At 37.9% G+C, this 23,885-nt stretch overlaps 1 protein-coding gene across 4 annotated transcripts in view; it reads right to left on the bottom strand.

Moving 5' to 3' along the window:
- Positions 1-458: 458 nt before the first annotated feature.
- Positions 459-23,885, bottom strand: part of itprid2 (ITPR interacting domain containing 2) — a 48,441-nt gene continuing 25,014 nt past the window's right edge. For all 4 annotated transcript variants that reach the window (XM_028436453.1, XM_028436452.1, XM_028436451.1 and 1 more), the window contains 12 exons: positions 19,917-20,024; positions 17,343-17,688; positions 15,775-15,967; positions 15,349-15,400; positions 12,185-12,267; positions 9,713-11,461; positions 7,753-7,812; positions 7,333-7,457; positions 7,140-7,254; positions 6,936-7,001; positions 4,926-5,294; positions 459-3,054 (listed from right to left, as the gene is read on the bottom strand). In XM_028436453.1, the coding sequence (XP_028292254.1) occupies positions 2,947-3,054; positions 4,926-5,294; positions 6,936-7,001; positions 7,140-7,254; positions 7,333-7,457; positions 7,753-7,812; positions 9,713-11,461; positions 12,185-12,267; positions 15,349-15,400; positions 15,775-15,967; positions 17,343-17,688; positions 19,917-20,024 (3,374 nt within the window). In that variant the 3' untranslated portion in view covers positions 459-2,946. The remainder of the gene's footprint in view (positions 3,055-4,925; positions 5,295-6,935; positions 7,002-7,139; positions 7,255-7,332; positions 7,458-7,752; positions 7,813-9,712; positions 11,462-12,184; positions 12,268-15,348; positions 15,401-15,774; positions 15,968-17,342; positions 17,689-19,916; positions 20,025-23,885) is intronic.

A 23,885-nucleotide genomic window follows, 5' to 3' on the forward strand; every position in this document is an offset into this window, starting at 1 on the left:
TTAAACTGCAACTCGGCACATTGATTAGATTACTTTGAAGATCAGCATTAAAGATTTAGATCTGTCTCAATTTACACAAAAAAAACAAAAAAAAAACCAAAAAAACAAAAAACAAAATCAGAATGAACCCTTATATAAAAATACAGTGGATGTATTTTACGTTTGTATTATATTATTATTTCCAAGTATTTGAATAACATCAGTCCAAATAGATTTTTGGAAAGTTACACAAACAATGGATTAACAGAGATGTCAGCCATAGAAGCAAATAAGAGTAAAGTTTACTCATGCAATAATTGTACAGGATATAAGGGAGATAATGTACAGTAATTATTTGCCTGGAGAAAATTCACACCGTTGAATAACATGATCAAGTCAGATGTTTTTGTGCGTTAATGTGTCTGTCTGCTCTCACAACACAAAATTAAAGATGACAAGAAATGAATTCAGAAAACACATTTTTGTACTTAAAATAAATACCTCTTTATTATTCTAATCTCCACAGAGTGAACTCCCCATAGCATCATCCCTTTGGGAGACATCCGTAAAAAACAAATCGTCATCATTAGATATCCACAGAAATGAACAGACACCCACAGTTAAGGCAGTTAAGTGTTATTATTAAAGATGTGTTGAAGTATTCTTGGTCATTTAAAAAAAAAAAAGAAAAAAAAGTGTTGTTTCACCAGAGAAGAATTAGTAATCATTTAACACTGAAAACACATATAACAAAAGAAAGCTTCAAAGGTTACGTTAATAACAGTTTGAAACCTTTACATTCACACACTTGACCCACGTCAAATAGGTAATTACTCTTAGAAAGCATTGAAAAGAATCACATTTATAAAAAAAAAAAAAAAATGACAACAAACATCAAATTTACCAGAGCCACCATCAACATGGAGAAAGATCAGCTTTTAGACACAAATTTATTTATACAATTAGACTTTGTGGCACTTAGTTAGATTTTATTTCTCACTACGAACGAAACAAAACAATTGCTCTCCCAGCTAATCACGACTCACTCACAGTTAAAATATTTCTATCCTAAAGACCTTGTTGTACATTCACCAGTGATGATGAAACATAAAATACAATTTTAAAGAGCACATTATTTCTATTTTTGTTTTAATCAATGATTCATATTTAATGAAAATATCAAGAATATTACAACCACTGCAATAAATTCAGTGAGGAATAAATTATCCTACAAATTTAAAACGTGTTAGATTAGCCATTATCAGGGATTATTAGGCTCACATCTGAAATGTCTGTCCTTGGACTACTGACATTAATCCTGGGACACAATTGCATTATTGCACAATATTATTGTTTTTATTTTTTTTTCTTTAATAAGAGATACCGACTCTTATACTGGCTCCTACCCCTGACCTGCTGTTACATCATCACCATGACAACTTACCAAAACCCTCTGATACACACATCCCTGCACCTCATAAAATCACAATAACCTTATCACCTGCTCACACACACACACGATCACACACAAAAACATCCAAGCATTTTTGGGCACCTTCAGCTCAGCACAAACACTAGAAACAAGAGGTAAATGCAAGTGCAGCCTAAATAAGACATTAGATTTAAGAATTAGCAAATCAAATGAAAAAGAGACTGCCACTTAATAGAAACAAGTTTCCATTAGATTTAAGATTTGTCAAATGATCTGCTACATGTTGCACAACAAACCAACGAAACTATGGGATGAGCTGATAGACATGATGCAGCACACCATCTAACGGAGTGTAAAAGCACCAGAGGCATGGTATGATAATGATGATGATGATGCAACATGCCTATGTTAAAAACAACCTCTAATACAATACGATGTGAATGGAGGATGTTCAGGATGAATAAAGCTAAGTTTGACCCACAGCCTCAAGAGTAACTCATGACAAAAGTCAAACGACGACACAAAACAAAGAGTTCAACTCTTAATTTCTCTGCTCTGTACCAAATCTGTAGATACTTTTATACTGTATGTAACGAGGGTGTTTTAGTACAAACTAAGTTGCAAAAGCTTGAATTTAATTATGTTTTATGATCTGATTTTAACACAGGCACTGTTTACTTTCCCAGGGTGTATTTTCTCACTCAACAATAAAATAACGTCAAAAAGGCAAGGCATGAAGGTGAGCAGTAGAAAAAAAAAAAAAAAGAATTATAAATGCCTATTATGTCCTTTTGGTCATCTGGGAAATGCTTGAGCAGCTGTTGGAAAAACGAATGACAATTTACAGATCTTGGCAGTAAAAGTTTTTTGTTTTTTTATTTACTTAAAATATAAGGGCTCTAATAATAAAAACCTGACTCCAAAGTGCAACCTTTAAACTCTGAAATGCCTTTGATGGCCTCAGGTATTACCAACTAAGTTATTTCAAACATTAACACAGGCAGTGTTTGTTAGGTGTATACATGATTTAGACATTTAGGTCATTTCACTTTTTGTTTTGTTGTGAAATGCAGTATTTACGTCACTTATTATTATTTTCTGAACAGACTTTATACAGAGTGTGAATTTTAAATGAACATTGTGCTTTGATCTCTACATTGCTGTAATGAGTGGTGCATAAATATGTAGACATATCGCTTTGCTGATGAATGTTTAGGCTCAACTTAGTGGAGAATTTAAAGGGTTAAATAGTGGTGATCGTTTGTACTACTAGTGGTTATCATCCTAACATGATTGCTGATATCTCATGGAGGTCAGACATGCTCAGGTCGTCAAGTCACAAGTAGTGTTAATCACAAAGTGGAGTGGGCGTGGCTTACAGTGTAGGCAGAGTGTTTCTTTGCTTCATCTTCATCAGTGTTGCAGACATACAGTATTACTCAGCTATACAGTGTCACAGACAGTCAAAGGTGTTGCTCAGGCTGTGGTTACGAAGGCAGTAGGTGAAAGTGGGCGGTGCTTTGTTGCTGATACAGTTACAATGGACGCTGCCTCGTGGAGGACGATGGTTGCGGTGGCGTTACGGCAGCGAGCAGCTCGTTGTAGATCTCCTGTCGGATTTCCTGTGCAACACTGTCTCGGATCTGGTGATAGACCGAAATAGAAATGTAATTAAGAACTGTCACTGTGTCATAAGATTAAAACAGAGGTTCCCAAACTTTTCACAGTCTCGTACCCCTTCAGACATTTAAAGGTGCAGTCTGCAACTTTTATAAAAGTGACTTTTTGTCATATTTGCTAAAGCTGTCACTATATAAGGACACCTTTACATGAAAATACTAGTTTGTGTGAAAAAAAAAAAACAGTCTCATTGAGTCCCCCCTGCTACTCCTGCACAATTTGGCAGATTGACAAAATGCAAAATGACCGAGCAAAAAGAACCAATCAGAGACGGGATTGTGTTTGATGGGCTGTCTGACAGCTGTTGCTCACAGGCCCCGCCCCTTTATAGTGTATGGTCTAGAGGAGAAGAAGATGGAATTGGTAACTTTTCTGCTTGAAAGGTAGTTACTGCTGCTTGATTTACATTATGTTTGATTTGTAATTGTTACACTAGAACTCTGTAGTGCATGTGTTGTTCATGTGCGCGCAGCAGCCTCAGTGTGGGTTGCTGTAAGTGACACTGTGTTGTTGCTGCTGAGGTGTGTGCACGTAGAGAGAGAGAGGCTCTGCAGTAATATGCTTTAAATGGTAAATGGACTTGATTTTATGTAGCACTTTATCCCCACACTGAAGCAGTCTCAAAGCGCTTTACATATCAGCTCATTCACCCATTCACTCTCACATTCACACACCAATGGGACAGGACTGCCATGCAAGGCGCTAGTCGACCACTGGGAGCAACTTAGGGTTCAGTGTCTTGCCCAAGGACACTTCGACACAGTCAGGTACTGGGATCGAACCCCCAACCTCTCGATCAGAAGACGTCCCACTACCACCTGAGCCACGGTCGCCCTTTAAACAGAGCATGCTATATTACTGTGATGTGGTTGTCGGACTAACTTTAGCTTGTTAGCTCCTCTGAGGGAGGGACTTTGGAAAGTTTGGAGGCAGTGCAAAAGAGCAGCAGGGAGAGAGGGATCTAAGAGCACATTTAACGTGAAGCCATGTACCCCCTAAAAAACATGTCATGTCAGATACAAAGTAAGCGAACAGTCAAATTTGTCTCTGAATTGTATCCATCCTGTTGAGGAATAATACATATAAAAAAAAAAGAATAATCTGTAAGCACAAAAAAAACATATTATTCAGATTTATCCAATCAATTAGCCTAATGGTATTATTAGTGAGAAACAATCTCTCTTATTTTGGGACCACAAAACATTTGTTGATTAAACATTTACCATACATACATATATTAATCACCCTGAAACTGTCAAACACAACCCTCTACAACTTTAATGAGAAGCGTGAGGTTCAGAGGATCCACATACTGTAACTGCAATGTTTGGCTGAATTTGAGAGAGTCTGAGTCTTAAATCATTCTCCACGCAGTCTTGTTCTCTATTTTGTTTTCATGTTTGTCAAAGCTGAAAATCTACTTTCACACAAGTACGTGGTGGAAAAGGGCATCAAGCGTGTTTGGCTAGAGCAAAACAACGTTGCTCTCGCCATATTTGCACTTTTTTGATGAGACTGTTTTTGCGAGGTAAGTGTGATGGCCAATGTGTAATTTGTGACAATGCATGGAGGCTCCTGACTGCTAGTCTGTTTATATTCTAGTTTCCAATGTTGTCACATTGTTTCTATTCAAGTACGTACCCCCATGACATTTTGCATACCCCACTTTGGGAACATTGGGATTAAAAGATAAGAACTTCTCCAAACTGTGGAAAGAGGTTTTAGCTCTTGATGATCACAGAGCTTTAAAACATTTCAAAAGTAATATTTCTCATCCAAGAGGCTCCATCAGTGAAAAGCCTTTCTTTATGTTGCAAACTTGTGCAATTATTACCTCCTGAATGAGCTGCTGCAGATTGTCCACTCTGACTCTTGTTGATGCTCCGTCCTCCTCCACGTCTTCTCCATTTGTGCCTCTTCCTTCTGCTGCTGCTCCACTGTCCTTCCCTCCCTTTTCCTTCCCATCCCCTACATTTTCCTCCCCATCCCCTCCCTCCCCTCTCGGAGTATGTGCGTTCGGGCGAGGAGGCAGGACGGGGGTGATGTCGACCGATGTTCGGAACAGTTTATGCTTTTGCCCGCCGCCTCTCACTGCAGCTCTGACTGGGCTGGAGGAGCGGGTGGAAACGTTGGCTGATCGATCGCGGTCGTCGTAACCGAGCTCTGATCGCAGGAAGAGCTGTTCATTCAGGAGATCAGACACCTGAATGCATAGAAAATACAATCATACAATGAGACAAATACATCATCGATTGCATATGATGTGTGCGCTAGGGCTGAGCAATATGGACCAAAACTCATATGTCAATGTTTTTTCTCAAAAAGGCAATATACAATATAAATCTTGATATTTTTAATCCAAATGAAGTCAAACCAGCAAAACTATTCTCTCAGACACATTTATTAACAAACAGCTGCACAATATGTGCCATATTTGGCTTTTACCCCCATAAGGGACAGCACGTGTGAGTGAGCTCTGTAGTGTAGCTTCTTTAGAGGAAAGTTTGGGTTAGGACGCACTCAGAAATCCATTTAACTATTTCTTTCATGCTGTTCTGTGAAGTAGTGAAAGTAGCGACTCCTAAAATTAGCATTTCAATAAAAAATGAGCTATAAAACTTAGGTATGCACCAAAATGAAAATTTGTGGCTGAAGCCGAATAAAATATAAACACTGAATATCGAATGTGATTAAGTTTTTCACTATTTTTTTTAAATAGTGCATAAATAACCAAGAATACATTTTTAGACATGTTTTTTAAAGAAAGTAAATGTTTATTGAATATTCTGACATTTTTTAAATATTCCAGTAGCCTTTGCTTTTCAAACTAAAAGCACAACTATCTAACTAACCCAAACGCTTTTCATTTATAGTAGGCCTCCAAATGAAACAAAACATGCATTAAAGGGGAGGTATGATGAAAAAAATCACTTTATAATGGTTTTGCTACAGTGATATTCATCCCTTTAGCCTCATTCAGAGGGTCAAAATTGAAAAAGTTCTGTTTCCTCCCTCCCTTGCTATTCCACATTTTGTAAAAAGTCAGTTCCAAACGGGCGAGTTGGATTTTGCCCACGTTGGCAGGTGATGTCACCTAACATGCCTCTTAGAATATGAGCTCCTTCTCCAACTATCTAACAGCTAACACAAACACTGCGGTTTAATATAGAATATATATTATACTTTATTGCTATATATGTAAATGCAAACTGCACTACAGGACTCTCTAACTGCAATACTTTTTCTGCTGCCGATCGTGTTGGGAGTAACTGCTTGGAGCCACGAACCCATTGTATATACACATCAGCTGTTAGCACTATATGCTAATGCTACACCAGCCTATGCAGCGACACCCGACGTCGCTTGTGAACTGAGGAGGAAACGAGGGAGATGTTTAAGGATTCATGACTCACAGCGCTAACGGACTCGGTTGTGGAATTATACGACTTCCAATTTTTACGAGTGACGAACGAGAGAGAGCGGTAAGCGGAAAGGAGAGAGTCTGGCTGTGTTTGTGTGCCGAAAGGAGGAGCTGCTGCACCTGCTGCTAGTTCTGCAGAGACATGCACACACTTTTCTGACTCAAAATCACTGCACGTTGTTTGATCACGTCATTCCGTTACACACTACTATTCGCCTTGTTTTTAACTTACTCCACCGAAGGCCGAATGTGGCTTTTTTTGCAATATTCGGCCGAATATATTTGGTTACCAAATATTTGGTGCATCCCTAATAAAAATATATATATCGATATAGGCAATATTGTAATTCCCTGTATTACCAAAATAGAAAACGTGATATATCAGATATATTGCCCAACCCTAGTGTGCGTGTGTACACTGACCGGCTCCATGGTTCTCAATGCAGAGATGGTGGACAGATCATCAACACTGCTGTTGCTATGAAGATCCTTGGAAACAAATCAATAGTGGCAGCATTATTTATTGATCTAATCCAATTATTCCATCCTTGCTTGCTCTGTATAGGCTCAGAGTGCAGTGGAGCGTATCCCTAGAAAAGTCAGTGCAAAAAAAAAGCGTGTATTTACTCTGTGTTTTGTGATGTCAATCAACTCCATGAGCTTTTCCTCCAGCTGCTGTTCCAGCTCCGCCAACTCCTCCCTGATGTTGCACCTCAGAGCCTGCAGGTTCTCCACTTCCAGCCTTCACACAAATGCATTTAATGATATTGCATACGTCTCCATCACCATGAAGCCTTTTCATTTTGCAGCTAAAAGTCACCTGTCGGCAGGGCCCAGTTGGTGGTAGACCAGGGCTTGCTGCTGAATGATCGACAGCTCGAGGTCCATCATCTGACGGCGGAACAAATTCAAGTTTCGTCTCTTCCGCTGAAACTCTGCCAAAGTCTTAAAACAAGGCCAACAGAATCACATTAACAGACACTTAAAAACAAACAAAGGGCTGCTATGTCTTTTTTCTAAAAGGAGATAAAAATCCGGAAAAGAAATTGAGATTTCAAATACTTTAATTATTTGTTCAGACCTAACATACAACAGATATTTGAGACTGCTGCAGAAAAAGAAAGTCTGCTTTTGGATCTTAATAAAACACATCAGTGGTACGTTTACTTTTGTAATAAATACAGAAACTTCATTATTCACAAATATAAGATTTAATATAGTCATCATCATATTAGGGTACCTGACGGTAAGATGAAGCTGTTCTGTGCTGGCTGAAAGTGTCCGGAGTGTCAGCTTGAATCTGGGCAGGAAGAAGAGAAAAGGGAGGACGTTTTTCTTTTATCTAATACTTGGATTTTGTTAAAGGTTCTTTAATTTCTGTTTGACCATGAATAAGTATTATAAGAAATAATTAGAGATGCTTCGACACACTCTTGGACCATTGTGATTTTAAATGAAACAAATTACAATTTTTATGATCAGATTACTATTCAGATTCCTCTAAGGCAAAATAAAAACCAAACTATTGTGACTTCCATTCCTATTCTCTCATTGTTATTACAGCCAAATCTTCTGTTTCTAAAATACAACAAAGTCCTAAAACAACTGGACTTTACACTGTGTGACACCTGGATTAAAATAAGGGGTCTTACAAAGATAATTAATTTGCATTTCCTTTTTTGTGCTGTAAAGAAAATGATGATCAATAATAAAAGCGTGTCAGTGAGCAAAAGTGTTCTATGCAATGATGAATTTAAAAGGGGGGGTGGGGGGTGGGGGGGGGTATCATGTAAAAATCACTTTTTCAAGCTTTATATCATGGTAGTGTGTCATCCCCTCATGAAAAACATAACTCCAGTGTTTCTCAGAGTGATTCACGTATTTTTAAGTAATCTTTCAATCTCTAGTCAGCAGCCATTTTCCTGCTGTTTCACTTGAGGAGATGACGCTCCGCCTGGGGACGAGGCCCCTCCCCACCTCATATGTTTTCTTCCTTAGTTCAGCCCACAGTACCCGCCTCTGCAGATATAGATTTTAATTTACTTATTTGAAATACTTTTCTAAGAAATCCCTGGCTTATGTTTATGTACGTATTAAAAAATAAGAAATAGAAAACTTGCACCCCTCCCCCCGCTTCCTGGACGCCCCTCGGCAAAACAGCTGCAGTCACAGCAAACAGCTGAGAGAGAATTGCGTGTTGATCGGCCTACTCTGCTGTTATCGTAGTAGCTACCTGCCTTTAGTTTTTAAAAATGGCTTCAGCGAGAAAATATATTTTTGGATGTGACAAAAACAGCCCTCTTTTTACACTTCCCAAGGATGAAACAATTCATCAACAATGGTTGGAATTCATATTTGGAAGCGGCCCTCGTCCCAAAAAGATCTGCTACATTTGTTCCAGGCAGTTTTCAGATGACTGCTTTCAAAACAAGAGCTTATTTGAAAGTGGCTTAATAAGTACACTGACACTAAAAAACAATGCAATCCCTACTTAAAGAGGACAACTAAATAATAATAATAATAATGCATCAATTTTATTTAGCGCTTTTTTGGACACTCAAACTCGCTTTACAGAATTAAGGGATTATTCTTTCACGTCACAATTAGTGGTGGTAAACTACTATTGTAGCCACAGCTGCCCTGGGGCTGCCCCTCCGACCACCACCAACACTCAAGGGGGAGTGTTCATGGGCGTGTCAGACATTTAGGAGGAGACAGAGGCGAAATCGAAGCGTCATGAACAATACTGCTACAGAGGGAAATTTATTTTGAGTTTTTTTTAAAAATATTTGCTGCATTTTACAAACAATTCTGGATAGCATAGTTATTTCAGTATGCTATAAAATGGTACAATGTGCCTGAAAAAAACATGTTACCCCCCCTTTAAAACAATATCACACACATATGTGCTTTCAATTTCTTTTCCCCAGCAGATTGTTCAGTCTAGTTTTGATTGTTCAGTTTTCACTCATAAATAATAAACAGACTAAAGACACATTGCAGCAGGAGTCTCCAAATCCAGTCCTCAGTGGCTGCAGTCCTGCTTGTTTCAGCCATTTGTAAAGAGAGATTGTTTTCAGGCCCTCTGATTCACCTCCAGATTCATGTGTGTTGTAGTTTTGGGATGTTTATAACGTGAGACTGCTCCTATCTATATAATGAGTTAGGATCTTTTATAGATGGGCTTGAAGAAGACTCACCTCGCTCAGACTCTGAACAGTTCCCCTGATCTCGTGCAGGACTCTCCTTAGCTGCATCTCAGTGCTGGATGAGACCTGACTGGATCCTGGACCAGGAGCAGCAGGAGGAGTTGGCCCCAGGTAGAGACTGTGACTCGGGCCAAATATTGAATCTTGACCTGGAATAAAGCCCGTATTCAGGGGATTCTGGTAGTGGGTGTGGTCTGAAGGCATTTGAGGATAATTGAGGACTGGATTTGGGATTGCTAGGAGAGTGTTGCTGTATCCTTGGTAAGCCATGTGGGGTGATGGAAATTGCTGCCCATGAGGCGCCGTGTGATAAGGAGTATGATGGGGGTATGGGTGGTTGTAGCCCTGATGGTGCATTGTGGGAGTGCCTGGATGGATAAGACTGAGGTTGACATGGCGAGGTGTTGTTGAGGGGTGATGCAGGCTTGACATGCTGTTATGTGGGTGCACTGGAGGAGTTGCTGGGTGTTGTAAACCAGGTAAACTAGAATGGTGGGAAACAAGGTTTGGGAGACTTGCATAGGGAGGCACAGGAGAGGGATATTGTGGATCTGGGAACATACTGGAGGAATACTGGCTAGAAATCAAGCTGGGACAAGAGCTTTGCTCCGAGTACTGAGATGAAGGGTTTTGATGGGGGAACATTGTCTGACCAGGAGTCCAGCTTTGCTGGTTCTGGTTCATTTTTAGGTGAGAGAACTGACCAAGAGACTGTTGACTGGAGAAATAATTAGGAACACTCTGCGTACTCCAGGAGTCGGGGCGAACTACTGGGGACCAAACAGGGGGTGGGCTCGAACTCTGGAGGGAGCAGGTGGATCGCTGCAGGTGGCGAGGGATAGCTTCGGGTGGGACGGTGTTAGGGGGCTTTTTGTTAGAGCCAGACGAGGAAGGATTAATGATGAGAGTGGAGAGAACATTGGTTTGCTCTTCCTCCTGCAGCTCCTGCTCCTCACCTTCTTTGTCCTTGCTGTACTTAACAGAGTACCTGGGCTGGGAGCAGGACATCTGCCCTCGACCAACGTGAATCTTGACAGAGGACACGATCGTGGAAGGTGAAAAAATTGATGAAGGCAGGGAGGAGGACCTTTGCAGGCGCATCATGCCTTGCCTTCCTCTTCCTCGTCCGTAGCTGGGAGTCATCTCCTGTGGGTCAAGTCCCTGAGCTGGCTCTCTCACTTTATACTGTTTGGCTCGGTTCAGAGCATTTAGGACCTGAAAGGACGGGACAGGAGGAGAAAGTAAACCTGAATGATCAAAAAACAGAGACTCTTCTTGGAAAGTGTCCTCAGCACTGTCTGTTTCTGTGAGTAGATTGGTGTCCGTCGGGGTCTCAGTAAGGTTCGGAGTGTTTTCTGGATCTTGACCTGAAACAGCCCGACTCTGTGTATCCTCCAAGTCCAGTTGAAGCTCTTGTTCTGCAGCCAACACAATGTCAGTAGTCTGTGGGTCAAGATCCTGGCTTTGACTTTCATCCCGCTGAACTTGCAGGGGACTGAGCTTGGGGAGCTGGTGAGCTGCGTACTCTGGGATCATCTCTGAACTCACATTAAGCTCCTGCTTTTCTAACGAACTACTCCTCCCATCAGCCTCTGTAGTGTCCTTAATCCCCGCCTCTTCCTGTGTGACTTCTGGCAGATCAAAAGTCGGATGTTTGAGAGCGACGGGTGTGGCCAGGTCTTGTGAAGGGTGTGATGTTACTGTGGTCTCGCTGTCACAACTATCACTACTTTCCTGAACCTGTAATGACAACAAAGCAAAACCAGTTAATAAATAAACCGCTTTCTAAAGAAATCATGAGCAAAAGTACAAACAAGGAAATGTGTGCTTTTCTGAAGAAGACTCCTTTAATTGCACACATTAATAATTTTCTATCCAGTGTTCCCTAATATTTGTTTATCTAAAACAGGAGATTAAAACATCTGACTAATCGACCAAAACGGATTTACAAAAAGGCACAATAATTACACGTTTCAATGCTATAATTTTTATTGTACTATTTTCTTTACAGATATAACATATCTGTGAGTTATATATTTAAAGGATAAAGTTAATTTTGACAACTGGTACATCCCAATGTGCCAAGGATGTCTCGGAGACCTCGAATCTTTAGAAAAAATCTTGCTTTTGGTTGATTTATTTCTTTTGTGCACGTTTATTCTCTGTATCGTCATGTCAAAGGACACCGAAAGATTAACATCTTGGCTAATGAATGTAAAGTGTGTCTGAACACAACAATATCACTTTCAAATGAAAAGTTCCACCTGGACTTAAAAGCCTCTATAACACAGAGTATTATTGGTGCTTTACAATAGATATCCGGCAATTTCTATTTGAAGTGCGATAAACATCTGACTGGAGTTTTACGAGTCACTTCAAATATTTTGGAAATTAAAGGTGGAAACCACAATAAAAGTAACAATGTAAGGGAGTGAGAGAAGTCAAATGTAAATACAAATGGACCTTGAGGTAACTGCTGGAGTCAGCAGAGGGATCCTCAGCAAAGCCACTGCTGTCTGACTGCTGGCTGACGGTCCTCAACAGATCTAAGAAACACAGAGATAAAGTACAAAAAGATTTCATTTCAGTTCACTGCTCCTGCAGTACTCGGTTTGTTCCACAGGTGGCACAGCAACATCAAGTATACACAGCAGGATAGTCCAGAAATTAAAAAAAAACAGGACAGTGTGTTCTCTGCAGCCTGAAACTGGAAACACGTTCCACACAGAACAGGCAGGCTTGGGGAGTAACGGCGTTACATAATCTGGATACAAAAAACATGTAACTGTAATCCGTTACAGTATATTAAAAAACGAGTAATCAGATTACAGGTATTTTTTCTTTTAATAAAAACAGGGATTACATTTTAAAAGCAAGCAGAATATACATCAGTGCAACAGACACACGGTACGGCACTTCATCACAACAATTGAACACGTGAAACAAGCTGTGTTGTGATGACGCTAGCAAACACCGCGATCAACGCGCGTGTTTGTCTAGAAACGGGTCAACTTGTCCTTGAACTGTTGAATTTAATACTTCTGATCATTGAAAAGTTTTCTGAGCAGAGTTGACGCCGGAGCAGTAAATGTGTTATATCTTTCTGTGTCACATCAACACTGTAATTACATGTATTCCTCCGTTAACGTGGCGTTATATTTGTGCCACAATTCTGCCGTCAGCTCACGCCTGAACTTTATCACGACTATACACAGTCCGCGTTATAAAGATTATTGGATGGGGTTAAAATTAAACAAGGGTACATAAGAAATGTTCCACACCGTCTGCTTACACAAAGAACACACACAGCTGTGTGTCTAAAGAACATGCTAGGACTATAAATAAAGCCATGAAGCTGATTTTCATCAAGAACTTTAATTTAATTTCAAATAGGCCGTACAATATTATTTAATGATGAGTGGGGTCAGGTTAAACATTTTGTATTGTGCATTGTTGAAATGTCACTGCTAAATAAATATTTTAATATTTTTAATTGATTCATTCTTTGAAGCATTAATAATAATTTATAGATTTGCAATGTTTTAATTAAAGTGGTTAGTACACATTCAGAGCCAGAAACACAATGGCACTAATAATTTGCCTAATAATTTATTTCGGTGTTTCGGTTTCAGCCAATAAATTTTATTTCGGTGCATTCCTAATGAAACTCAAGCATCATGTTTCATTTAAATTAAAAAAAAAAAAAGAAACAATGTCACAGTACAATGTGAATGATGTCTGCCTGCTGTTAAAATGTCGTCGTCATCCAGGGAACTTCGCTTATTTGCACTGTGCTGTAAGTTAGCGGGTCATAGATGGATGTGTTTTAAGTTATAACCGTCCAGTCTTTTAAAAGCTCTTCTTAAAGAGGTTTAAAGACAAAAACAAATCATGTTTTAGTAAAATATAAGTATTTCAGCCAGAAGACTGCAGGATGCAGGTTAACTGCATTCGCTAGTCAAGGAAATCATTTTCAGCAAATTGTATTTAAATTAGCACACAGTGAAGCAAAGTCAGCACCTGTACATTAAATGACACATTAAACACCAGTGTAGACAAAATGACATAGTAAACTCTGGAGCATGTTAATACCTAAACATCTACTGACAATTGTTACTATGTTGTAAATGTAACCTTCGCAACTATAGAACTTGTTCAAACCTGACAAACCACTTGCTTTTTTGTTTTACATATATTACAAAACTGTAACAATAACATTTATTATATACAATACAATAATCATTATAGTGTGGTCTCGGTCAATGATTCAACTGAATGGTTCATAATTATTGAGTAAATTGATAATCTTTCAACACCTGATTTATTCTAACTACTGTGGGTTATCTCACTCTGTGTTAAACTAAAACATTTCCTTTAATGCAGTGTGACTGTAAAAGGTGATTTTATGTTTGTCTGAAATAATACAGTGAGCAGGTTACATGTATTCCATCCTTTTCTGTCTTTATTTGCATGTTTGTTGTTGAAGTAATCCAAAAGTAATCATTTACATTACTTTAATACTGTATAGTGATACTTAGAGTAAGTTACTGATTCCATTTTTTTAATCAGGTAACTTGAAATTGTACCAGATTACTTTTTAAAAGTAACCCTCCCAACCCTGAGAACAGGACAGCAGATATTTACACTCTTTGATCTGATCAAGATTTAAAAAAACAAAACAAAAACTTTCTTACCCTTCCTTAGGGAGGGCTGGTGATGGTCACAATTAGGCAATAAAATAAATCGATTTATTTTATTGCAATAACAAAACATGCATTGCTGTCTCATAATGATTGCACTTCTTGTAGTGTTGACCTTTGACAGCATGTGCGGACAAGGAGAAAAAAAAATAAAAAATGAAAAACATTTAACAAAAACTTTAACACTAAACTTAGCAAGATTTAGGTACTCTACTTAATTCTAAATATATATAAATTTTAAACATTATGTTAAAGGGTTAAAAAAAATCTGACTTTCACGACATATTGGGAAAGCTTTATCTCTGATATTTATAAGCGTCATCTTATTAAGACCATTTAGTTGATATTATAACAGTTTGACTAAGATTGTTTTCATTAAATGTGTTTCAGTCCTGTGGGACTGAAGAACTAACTGCCTCAGTGGTGAATGTGGATTCATTTTGTTCTAACTACAATATATAGTGATTTCAGCATGAAATTATGCAAACTCTAGCTTGGTTGCTAACCTGCACAGGATAACACCATCTATTTTTTTATTACACGTGTCCTTAAAGAAACTTCTTGGATTCGTTACCATCCAGTCTTATTTTTCATTAACCTAACCTCAGTCCTGTGGTGTTCAAGGCCATTGTTGCCTATTGAGGGCAAAAGAAAGAGTGCAGTCTGGGCCTGAATGGGCCGTTCACACAGCACAGGTAACACACTGAGAACAGTAATGGCGGGCACTCATTTGTCGCAAGTGTTCAAACAGAGTTAATCTGGGGTTCCTCTATGTGGCATGTATAGATGTCACGCTGCACATACACCACAAGGTACAAAGTCGCCTAATATGTGTTCTTCTACAGAGCTGCATGACAACTTGGTGTGTTTAATAGCGAGAAAACCAAAAACATGATGGGCATTGAATAAAAAAAACTGATAACTCACCAGTGGCTCTGGACATTCTTGGCGGGAGATTTTCGTCTTCATTACTCTGAATCTGAGGGAAGAAGAAGAAAAAAAGGGATTCCTTCATCAAAATATTCAGCTACAGGGTAGATTCACCAAGACTAACAAAAGACACTCATCGCGTACAGCAACAAAGCCGTAGATGAACAGACTCTACATATGTACTCTGCCCTCGTGCTCATTCAACAAGTGTCAGCCGCTTATTTACTGTGGCAAACAAAAAACGAGAGACACAAATGACATATTTGTAGCAAAAAGTCACATTGCCACCTAAGCTCCTACTCCAACATTTGCTTTACTGAGATTGATTTGGACCGTTACTGGTTAAGGTGCAGAAAACGTGAAAAAACAGTTTTTTTTTTATTTTTTATAACTATGTTCCAAAAAAACAAAAAAGTAGCGTACCTCCTCCATGTCGAACGAGTTAGCGTTTTCGTTGCGTAGCTGGACCAGCTTGGGTGGAGCTAATGTGACTGGAAGTTTCTCCGGGGTGGATGTCACACTTTGCTCCACTCGGAGCTCTTGAACTTCTTCCTCCTCAGCACTTAACAACTCAGCTGACTGAAGCTGATCTGGGACAGTGCTGCCCTGGTCAGGACTGATGGGAATCAGAATGTTTGTTTAAAATATTACAAATGTGATCCTCACAACATGCAAAGTCTGCACAAATAATCATAATCTCATACAGGGACTATTCTGCTCCAAATTAACAATATCAGCACTATCATAAGCCCAGTAGCCAAAGTGAGTCGTCCATCTAAAGAAGCATTTACATTGAACTTTAATTTAATAATCTAGTTTAAAACAAGGCCATTTTACTCTTTGGTATGTTCTGCACTGGTTGATTTAATGAATCTATGTAAATCTAGAAAGCAAAGTATGATCATTTAGTGACTATATCCAGCGTAAATTAATTTAATTCACACTTGTGTCTTGCAAATGTTGGGAAATCTTCTTTGTACCATGTTTATTAATAATAAGGAACATCAAAACCTTGTTTATTTACAAAAAACTCAAAATAAATTATATCTAATTGGCTTTTAAACAACATTAAGAAAAAAACATCAGGTAATTAAAAATGTTTGGAAAAAACTCCATCCAACTACATCAAAACTATGACTTTTAATCTAAATAAAGAGAAATGTGGGTGCCTATAAGATCCAGTCTTGACAGGTTTTGGAAGAAGTGGTGCCGGAAGTACAACAAATAAAAATGTCACTCATCTCTCCTCGTCTTTGCTTAAAGTTTCTTATATATTAATACATATTTTAACTGTTTTAGCTACAGTTCAGTAAATGCTAAAACTGTAGAGCAAAGATCGGAAACCTATAAAAATGGAAGCCACAAAATGGTTTTGTGTGTTTTTGTTGTCATTTTGTATATTTTTCTGTCCTTCTATGTATTTTTGTTGATGTTTTGTGCATCATGGGTCAATTTGTATAGTTTGTTGCAATTTTTTGTCATTGCGTAGTCGCATTGGTAGTAGTCTAGTGTATTTTTGGAGACATTTTGTGTATTTTTCTGTCATTTTGTGTGTTTTTAAGGTCTGATGTAGAGTCTAAACATCCATCCATTTTCTGACCCCCTTGTTCCTTTTTTCAGAGTCACGTCTAAAATATAAAAAACAATGTTTTTCCAATGTTGATTTGATGTGCGCCATACTAGAGCACTTCTACAGCAATGTCAATCATATTGGACCAGAAGATAATTTTGTCAGTGACTTATTTCATCTATGCTCTTGAAATGATCTGGCTCTTGTTAGCGAGGAGTTAGCCTAATTGCTACTTGTTCAAACACCTGCTCACAGCAAGAGGTTGAGTAGTCAAGGAAAGGATCAACAGTAGACCAGAAATAGTAAGATTATTAAAATAGCAAAATCTGCTCAAATGCTTTTAACTTTGACTTTTGCTTTTGGAGTGATATTTTTCAAAGTTGTATTGAAATCTGTTAATTCCCAACAATAAAAACATTACCTGTTGTGTGACTTGCTCTCTGTCTCACCGTCCCCGCTGCTTTCCTCTGCAACGGTCGCCAGAGAACAGTTGTCTTTTTTGCGGATTAGTTTTTGGCTAACGGTGTCCGCTTTGTGGTCAGTGCTGGTATTGCATCCACCTTGCTCGTTAGTGACAGGTGCTGCTTCGCTGGCTGCCTTGGCATTGGCCTTCAGCTGTGCAGGTGCTTCAGGACTCTCTGATGATGCAGCCAGCAAGTTGTGCTTGCTGATGGTTCTCTTGAGGATTTTGGCGACGTTCCGAGCCGAGTTGGTCTTCTTCACACTCGTTGGCTGCTCATCAGTGCGTCCACCCTCTCCCGTTTCATCTCCAGGAACAATTAAAAACATGAAAAGGTTATTCTAACAAAAAAAGCTGTCATCAGTATATGAACGTGTGTTGCAAGATGTTTTACATTATCCTAAATGTGAGCAGTATGTAAAACATATCAACTAGTCGACTAGACTATTTCAGAATTCAATTCAAGCACAAACAATTTGACGTGGGCAAAATTATACTCTTGAAAATTGTTGTGTGCATTTAATAACCATCAAAAAACATCATTTGCATACCATGTTATTTAGTAGAAATACAACAGAGTTGTGTAGACTGCAAGACGGGCGACTATTTGAACACTGCTGAACATTAAATTATCTCCTCGGTGATTAATCACAGTAAGCAAATCACACTAAAGAGGAAACTAATGATGACTGTAATCAATAGGGATGTAACGATTAATCGTAAGGCAGTTAAAAATCGATTCATAGGTATCACGGTTGATATCGATTTTCTGACAATTGAATCGCAGTACTTTTTTTAACCAGCAGAGGGCGCTATCCAGAAGTGTTGGCGGCGGGCGGAGTCTGCTAATACTTTCTTTCTGGCTGCCTTCTACTCTTACATATGTTAATAAATGATTCATTACCCCTTTAGCACCGAAAGAATATCTGTAATATTACTTGAATATCTGTAAAAGTCACGTTTTTCTATTAGCTCTGTCTGCTAGCATAGCTTCTCTTCTTCACTGCAAGATATCTGCATGCCAACCGACCACTGGGTTACCAGCGCCCTCTGCTGGTCCAAACAAATATGACGTAAATCAGTGCAATGACGGGTTTTTTTTTTAAAGTCCAATTGTTAAGGCACAAAATACATTTTCAGTTGCACTTTTAAAAGAAAAAGAACTATTATGCAGTTTTGCATTGTTTATTATAGAACCAGAATTTACATTAATAGGCTTCATTTTCATTTGTATTATTCCTTTATTTATTTAATTCAAGATTTATTTTTAGTTAAATTGCATTGTTTTGAATAGTTTATTAAGGTATTCTTTTGACAATGAAAAATAAAAGGAAAATAATACAGTATTTTCTAAAAAATTTGTCTACAGTCCCATTTTGTAAATGAAAAACTCGTGAGAGAATCGTATCGTGAACCCAGTATCGTGAATCGTATCGGGAGTTGAGTGAATCGTTACATCCCTAGTAATCAATGTGTGGCATACATTTAGTTTAAAGCACTGAACAACAAACGTTTGGACAACATTATGATCAACAATCACAAACAATGGCAACTCACTATCCAAAAGACAATATAATTAATCACTCATTAGAATTAGTGTAGGAAATATTAATACAGGTAGGAAATATTCACCCATATTTCTGAACATTAAGTTCATGTGAATATCATGTGAGTAAAAAATACATGACAACATATCGATATTTTCATCAGCTAATAAAAAACTAAACTATAATATTTACATGGGACAAAATCCAATCAGAATTACTATGATTATAATTTTTCTTTTTTAAGTTTTCAAATCAAAACTACTTTTGTTGCGTGGAAGGCGGGACAAGCCGGTAAATGATCCACTAGGAAGGAAGCTGATTGTGTTTGTGGACTAACAATGACTAATGTCTACGCTTTGATCACATCAAATCTGTCTGTGTAAATTTGCAAACATGAATACCGTCCCATATCAGGTTGATCAATGGTCATTTAATCTTTAGAAATGCATACATTCTTGTGCTTTATGTTTTAGTCGCCTAAAATCAATGTCATTTAGTTGACTAAAAATAAATTATTTAACTTAAATAGTCCTGATGACAAAATGTGGACTAAAACTAAATTGCATTTTAGTCAAGACTATGACTAAAACTAAATAATAATTTGCTTTCACAATTAACACTAAAGCAGGGCTATATTATGACTAAAAAATGGTTTACCTGAGACACTGACTGTAACTGTGCAGTGTGAAATTCTTCACTAAATGTATTATCTTCTGGGTTAGTTATTTTTTTAGCAATCATCCTAGTTTTCCACAAACGGTAATAAAGAACACATTTTTACTGAACCAACATCTCAACTTTGTGAAATGTGTACATGAGCTGAAAATGTTAAAGCTGCAAAACACTAAAAGGTAAATTTTCTTAATTCTTTATGATACCTTCTTCATAGAAGTTTAATATCTTGGTTTTAAACTCAGTCCTTCAAATATTTACAATTGGATTAAAGATGCATTTATAATCTGTTCTTGGTAGTGGTTTCCATGGTTACCTTTATCCTTTGAGGAGATTATCTGCACAGGTTGCCCAGAAACTTGACTGTATAGCTGAAAGAACTCGTTGGCAACTGTAGTCAAGACCTCAATCTGACGGAAACGACCTGAAAGAAACAGGGGAAAAAAAAAAAAAAAGTTACCCAGGCCTTCACAATAAAAGCCAAAAAAAAGAGAGCAACACTTGATTCCCAAACTTAAATAAACAACAAAAGCCAAAACAAAACAAAAGAAGTGCACTTTAAAAGCAAATAAAAGACTAGACTGGTGCATAGCATAGAACAGCAGACACTGGCTTTCACAACAGGAAAATTTGGAATGTGTGTCGACGACGCCCTGAATAAGCTCTGCCATTCTATTGGAGGAGTGTTCAGTAACAACGGAAGCTTCTCTGAGGGATTGGACAACCTTCTGTCAAAAAAGGGAAAAAAAAAAAAAGTTTCATGTTGGGACTAAAAACTTTGATCATTTCGCAACGAGATTGCTCCCTCTCTCTGTGGTTACATAAATCAACCTGCCAGTCATCTCTTAACAGGATGATGATTTGCATACTTTGCAGCTTTTTCTCCTCCCAATTTCTATATTTGTTCCTGGCTGTTGTAAACACTTGCCGGTCTGTTTTTAAAATGAAACGTCTGTCTTTTGTCTGCCGCGCTGCAAATATCTCTTAGAATGGGGATTATGTTCTGACCTTAAATCTCACTTTCTTCACCAGTGACCTCTATAATCCACACTGGTACAATTCCCTGATGTGGAGTTTAAGTAAATATCTACAAGACATCTGCTATTAACTTATAGACAGACACAGCTCTAGAAGAGTTTTTAGTTTGCACTGATGGCTTCATGGTAAAGTTACATCATCATATATCCAACGGGACTTCTCAGTGACATGAAACATAAAGGCAGGACTTCATTGCCTCACAGCAAGATAAATCAGAGAAATTGTGCTGGTTTTAAATAAAAATGTAAAATAATAGCGCTATGACAAAACAGGAATGGCAAAGAGGGAAAGAAGTGAAGTGCTGACATGGTATGAGAATGTTATAAACATGAGACAGATTCATCACACACGCACACACAGATTATGACCACATACTGTCACAACTAGAACGTTAGAAGTGCTTTTCTGCAGGAAACTGTCTGTAGTGTTCAAGGATCCATTTACCTGTAATGTACACCGTCATTCAGTGTTTATACAAAGTAGTACAAAGCATCATTAAAACGACAGATCCTGTAATCCATTTGGAACAGCTCATATATAAAGGGTTAAACTTTAAGACTTATGAATACTAGTAACTTTATTTAAGAAGCTTTTAGTATTACAATTTACAAAAAAGTTGATAAAAGTTACCTTGAAACCCCAGTTCTCACTATAGGACGAACCTGTAAAGCCTTGGTGTTTAAAAAAGGTAGGAGCCTCTCAGCATTTAATGGTTAGCTTTTTTTTTTTTTTTTTTAAAGTTTGTTGTGTTTTTTTTCTTCTTAATCTTTTCTCATGTGTTTGATTTTTGTTGGCCAGACTTCACACACCGTTTTATATGGGTACCGTTTTATAACCACTCCTCATTGGGTTTTGACAGTTTCTTTTTGGCACTCACTAAAGGGGTATGGGTGTGATTAGTCAGGTGAAACGTACGTGCATTGTAAGAGAGCATTTCCCTTCTCTTCAATAACTGGAGGCTCTAAATCATTATAGATTATAACTGAAATGACTACATCTAAGGCTTGGTGCCAATATTTTTAATTACGAAGTCTTTAATGCCAACCACTGCATGGCGGACTAAAGCTGATGAGTAAATACATTTCGGGAACACCCCCTTTTAAATGTCATACTCTAGTTAACTGAAAACTATAAAAGTGGGAATATTATTTGGTAAATCATGACACAGCAAACCTAACGGCCCCATGAAGCCTGTCCTAAGAAGGGTAAATAAAGAAAAATGGCATCAACTTCAAAAAACCACATTAGCTTTATTAAATACTAACTACAGCCTTCTGAGATCACACATCTGTTTGGATGTCCAATAATAAATTACTAAGATGTAATTTACTCATATTAAAGCTGATATCCAGAGTTTCTGAGAGGACGTCTCGATGCCCCACCCTAAACAGCTCCACTTCCTCCCTCTGCCTCTGCAATCCACCACTACTTTTCTGCACGTGCATCGCGAAACATAACAAGGTCGCATTGATATAGGTCTATGGGTCAGGTAAGAGCCAAAATCATATTTACCTGTTTGCTGTTGTGACGCACGACCTTATTCCCATGCACAGCTGCATTTACTTTGATTGACAGGAAGTCAAAGCCTATTGGCTGGGAGCACTCGGCAATCGTTTCCATTTGTATAGGGGTCTATAGGACGAAGTGGGGACTTATATACATTGATGTATATGAATGACCACTGGCAGTAGACAATAATAAAAGACTAGTTATGTATTTTTTTGCATTTCAAAACAACCTAACATACCTAAACATATGATTTCTCAGAAACTCCAGATCAAGACCAAAAGCTTGACTAACTTTCTTCTTTTTCAATATTTGTCACCATTTTGTGACACCGGTATATGCAGAGCACTAATGTTCCCACAGGATGGAGGGGGGGTTATTTTTTAAAAGTATCATGGCCAGTTACCTGAATCGTTTTGATTCCAATTAATAAGGTTTTGAATCAATTAATCACAATAGGTTTTCGATTCAGAATTGATCTTTCCAATTTTACTTAGACATTAATAAGAAGAATCAATTTTTGAAAATGTCAATTAAATCGATTCAAGATCGGATACATTTTTTTTTTTTTTTTTTTTTAAATCAGCTCTAGTGATAATGTTCCTAATAAGGTCAATAAATATGATAGACTATGCCTATTAGTATTTTGTAATAAATAAATAATAAATCAGAACTGAAACCCAAGTTCTAAATAAAGTGCTCTAGCTGTTCATTTTAATTTGAAGTCGTCTGATGACAGTAATAATAAACATGGGTTTTTAAAAATAATGTCACATTGTTGAGTTGAGCATCATTGTTACATAACGTCACAATAATTTATCAATCAAGCTTGTGGAAAAAAACAAAACAATTATCCTAAGGATCATTAGAGGATTAAATATGAGTCAAAAGAATTGTAAAGGGTTTTTATTTTAAGCACTTTCCAACTTATGGTTCAGTTAATAATATTTCATTTGGGGTGATGGTAAAGAAAGTAGTAGCCAAAAAAAAAAGCAGCACATGTTCCCACGAGATGTAATTTTGACAAGTTAATTGCTGTGATAATTAAGACAGATATCATCATGTAGGTTGGGTCAACACTTCTACTCTACAGCAAGTAGCAAGACAGAGTGAATAAATCAAATCTGACAACTGTGAACAGGCCTGTTATAATTACAAAAAAGAAAAAAAAAAAAGTAATTCCATGTTAAACATTAAAGGAATACCGTGTTTCTTAGTTTGGCCTTATTTTAACAAGATATAAATCAAGTCTGTAGCAAAGTGGCAAAATAATAAAATCCTGCCTTTTTAAAACAAGCCAAATGTGTCATTCACTTATTTTCATAAAGGTCAGTAAATGACAATAGACACAGTTACACTGCCCAGCGGAAAGCAACGATAGTAGTGACGCTGAAGTGTTTCCTGCTGACTCAGTGTTTATTCTGAGATTAAAACAGGAAGTGAAGAACAAGTGAAAAACAACACTTTGTGTTTCTTCTCTCCTCATCCCAAGAGGTCGGGTCTTTTTTTTTAAGATGGTGAGAAAAGAGCTTACATAACGCGCGTACACACACACACACACACACACACACACACACACACACACACACACACACACACACACACACACACACACACACACACACACACACACACACACACACACACACACACACACACACACACACACACACACACACACACACACACACACACACACACACACACACACACACACAGGGTAGCATATGTGTGTACTACT

Source organism: Gouania willdenowi, chromosome 21, assembly GCF_900634775.1.
Source record: "Gouania willdenowi chromosome 21, fGouWil2.1, whole genome shotgun sequence".
In the NCBI taxonomy this organism is placed as follows: domain Eukaryota; kingdom Metazoa; phylum Chordata; class Actinopteri; order Blenniiformes; family Gobiesocidae; genus Gouania; species Gouania willdenowi.